This window comes from Salminus brasiliensis, chromosome 6, assembly GCF_030463535.1.
Source record: "Salminus brasiliensis chromosome 6, fSalBra1.hap2, whole genome shotgun sequence".
In the NCBI taxonomy this organism is placed as follows: Eukaryota; Metazoa; Chordata; class Actinopteri; order Characiformes; family Bryconidae; genus Salminus; species Salminus brasiliensis.
In genome coordinates, this window is record NC_132883.1 from 46,338,187 (window position 1) to 46,341,713 (window position 3,527).

Sequence of the window (3,527 nt, forward strand, 5' to 3'; positions counted from 1 at the left end):
AAATCACCTCCTCATCCTCCACCTAAATCACCTCCTCATCCTCCCCTTAAATCACCTCCTCATCCTCCACCTAAATCACCTCCTCATCCTCCCCTTAAATCACCTCCTAATCCTCCCCCTCAACCACCTCCTCATCCTCCACCTAAATCACCTCCTCATCCTCCCCTTAAATCACCTCCTCATCCTCCACCTAAATCACCTCCTCATCCTCCACCTAAATCACCTCCTCATCCTCCCCCTCAATCACATATATATGGTGACTTTTAGGCCAAATCAGCAGCGAGTAGAATTAAAGATCTGATATAAAATAATTAAAAGTTAATTCTCTTTTTTTATTTGAATGTTTTTGAAGGGACTGCCCTTACAAACAAACTGGACTTTATAAAGGACACTTTAATCTTTAGGTATTAACTGTACTCTGTTACAACACTCTGACAGTAATCATTTTCTTTAAACACTAAAATAGTTTTATTGTTCAATTTAGAAAAGAAATAATTAGTTAAATTAGTTTAAGCAGTTAAATCTGACACTCGGCCACTCAGAGGCGTCTGTCATATTTTCCACATCCCGATCATAAAGCAGCCTTTTACATTCCTTACAATTTAACTGACTGCAGCGCATTGGACCCTGTAATCTAATTATTATTATTATTATTATTATTATAATAATAATAATAATTATTATTATTATTATTATTATTATTATTATTACGGTTGTTGTTTCTTGACTTTTATTTTGGCTTTTATTTTGAAAAGTTGAACATTTCACTTCCTGTTGCGCTTTCTCTCTCTCTCTCTCTCTCTCTCTCTCTCTCTCTCTCTCTCTCTCTCTCTCTCTCTCTGTGTGTGTGTGTGTGTGTGTGTGTGTGTATTAAGGTGGGTTAGTATGTCCTCAGGTGGTCCGGAATTATCGAACCCCTCGGTTCTGGTGGGCTCTCGGGACGCAGTGGTTCAGGCTGGTCGAGTGGTGAGGAGAGTAAATGGGAGAGATGTGCTCGTTCTTCATCACCAGGGGGCGCTACACGCGCTGGATCTGCGCTGCTACCGTGAGTTCCAGGCGACTAACCGCCCTACTGACCCGGTTAATCCAGCGTTAATCCAGCGTTAATCCAGCGTTAATCCAGGGCTCGTAGTAGTGATATCAGGCTGCTGTAAACAAACACTGAACCTGTGCTTCCTCTCCTCTCTGCAGACTCCGGGGGGGGCGCTACAAGGGGGAGACATTGAGGTGAGTTAATACCATTACATATATAACGTGTGTAACTGAACGTATAACGTGTTATAGAGCTTTAATGAGTGTGTGTGTGTGTGTGTGTGTGTGTGTGTAGGAGTTTGACGGGCGGCTGTGTATTGTGTGTCCGTGGCATAAGTATAAAATCACGCTGGCGGATGGTGAGGGTCTGTACCAGGCCGTGGACCCGACGGTCAGACCCCTGCAACCGGTCTGGTGCTCCAAAGGGGTCAAGCAGAGGGTCCACCGGGTCACAGAGGTCGACGGAAACCTTTTCATCACCTTGAACGACTCGGGCGGCGCCGTGGAGTCGGATAGGTACCAGACTGAGGAACACAGAGCTGCGCCCCCATAAGCGTGGGCCAAGAATAGGGAATGACGTCACAGGATGTGGAAGGACTGACTGCCGCAGGACCCCTCTGCACCTCTGGATCTGCTCTGTCCTGCAGGATCGAGACCCAGCTGTTGTAGAGTTACACCAAACAATGGAGAACATTGTGGTTCTGCTGCTACCATCTGATTGACTAATGTTTGTGTAAAGTCTCAATAAAAATTACACACACACACACACACACAAAGCACTGTTCACATCTGATCAGAACATGTTCTCTTTTACAGTTTCAGTTCTAGAACTAGGTTATTACTAGGGAAGTACTAGGTTATTATTTTGGGTAATGTGATGGTGAGTCTCTAACTGCTGTTGCCTGAATGGGTGGAGGTAAACTGCAGTAGGTTGAATAGGTGGGGCTAAACTGCAGTAGGCTGAATGGGTGGGGCTAAACTGCTGTAGGCTGAATGGGTGGGGCTAAACTGCAGTAGGTTGAATAGGTGGGGCTAAACTGCTGTAGGCTGAATGGGTGGGGTTAAACTGCTGTAGGCTGAATGGGTGGAGGTAAACTGCAGTAGGCTGAATGGGTGGGGCTAAACTGCTGTAGGCTGAATGGGTGGAGGTAAACTGCTGTAGGCTGAATGGGTTGGGCTAAATCGCTGTGGGCTGAATGGAGCTTAACTGCTGTAGGCTGAATGGGTGGAGGTAAATGGAGTGCTGCTGGGGAGAAACTGAACAAGAAACATTTAAATCTACCTCCTAATATCTTTTTATAAAACTCCACGTCTCGTATTGTGGTAATGGTAGCACCTTGTAAAAATAAAATCTGTTATAAAATTAATAAAATTAAACAGATGCAAAAGCTAGTTTGGGGTGGCAAATGGACTGGACTGGACTTGTTGTGTCCTTTAAATACGGCTCCACCTTTTTTGAGAAATAAATCGTGGAACTGTTTTTTTTACACCATCAAATAATAACACATATTTGGCACACTGCTTTTGTCTTGTTTGCACTCAGTTTGAGAGACTTCCAAACCAGCGAATATACGAATACGCCAATATTTGGGTCCAGCCCTGGCCAGTTTCATTCAGGGTTCCACCGGAGAACTCAGTCAAGGTTTATGTTCTAATACAATGCTTATACTAACATCCGTAATAAAGTGTGTAATATAAGCCCTTGTTTAGGTTCCCAGACTCAGCCCACTAATCCTCCAGAACTTGGCCAAGAAACCCCACCCCTTTATCCTCCAGCCCCTCCCCTAAAACTCCAGTGCCACACTCCTCAGTTTGCACTAGGACACATTTCAGATTTCAGCTGCTCGACAGTTCTGGTTTCCCTGGTAGATCCCTCCCTGCAGGAGAAAACATGCCAAGCAAGAGGAAGAAGAACAAGAGGAGGATGAGGAGAGTGGTGAGTGATACACACCAGCCCAGGTCTGGAACTCCAGGTGTTCTAACTTGTATGTTCCTCAACTCAGGTGTTCTTTTTGCTCTTACTCCAGATGTTCCTCTAAATCAGGTGTTCTTCTTCAGCCCTTTTACTCCATTCTGTTCATCTAACATTACCCGTACTGTAGCGGCGTCAGTCCAGTTTAAGTGCATTTACCCCTCTGATGTACTCTAACTGTCCATCATGAAATACTGAGACAGTATAAAGAACAGCTGCCATATTCTCGATATGAGAACAGTTAAACAGTAAAAAAAATAAAGATACAAATAAAGATATTTATTATTATATGAGTATTATATAGATGAGTATTGTATGGTATATAGTGTATTATATATGATTATTTTATGGTATATAATGTATTATAGATGAGTATTGTATGGTATAGAGAGTATTATATATATGAGTATTGTATGGTATATATTATATTGTATATAAGTATTGTATGGTATATAGAGTATTATATAGAGGAGTATTTATGTTATAAAGTGTATTATATATGATTATTTTATGTTATATAGTG

At 42.5% G+C, this 3,527-nt stretch overlaps 1 protein-coding gene across 1 annotated transcript; it reads left to right on the top strand.

Moving 5' to 3' along the window:
* Positions 1-987: 987 nt before the first annotated feature.
* Positions 988-3,309, top strand: LOC140557051 (Rieske domain-containing protein). Its single transcript, XM_072681187.1, has 3 exons — positions 988-1,045; positions 1,192-1,227; positions 1,328-3,309. The coding sequence occupies exons 1-3, from the start codon at positions 989-991 to the stop codon at positions 1,583-1,585; spliced, it is 351 nt and encodes a 116-aa protein (XP_072537288.1). The 5' UTR covers position 988; the 3' UTR covers positions 1,586-3,309.
* The last annotated feature ends 218 nt before the right edge of the window (positions 3,310-3,527 follow it).

Excerpts from the sequence above, each read along its gene's own strand:
- LOC140557051 (XM_072681187.1), top strand. The coding sequence starts at position 989 with ATGTGCTCGTTCTTCATCACCAGGGGGCGCTACACGCGCTGGATCTGC. Across the intron at positions 1,046-1,191 it reads GCTGGATCTGCGCTGCTACC|ACTCCGGGGGGGGCGCTACA; the intron begins GTGAGTTCCAGG and ends TCCTCTCTGCAG. Across the intron at positions 1,228-1,327 it reads TACAAGGGGGAGACATTGAG|GAGTTTGACGGGCGGCTGTG; the intron begins GTGAGTTAATAC and ends GTGTGTGTGTAG.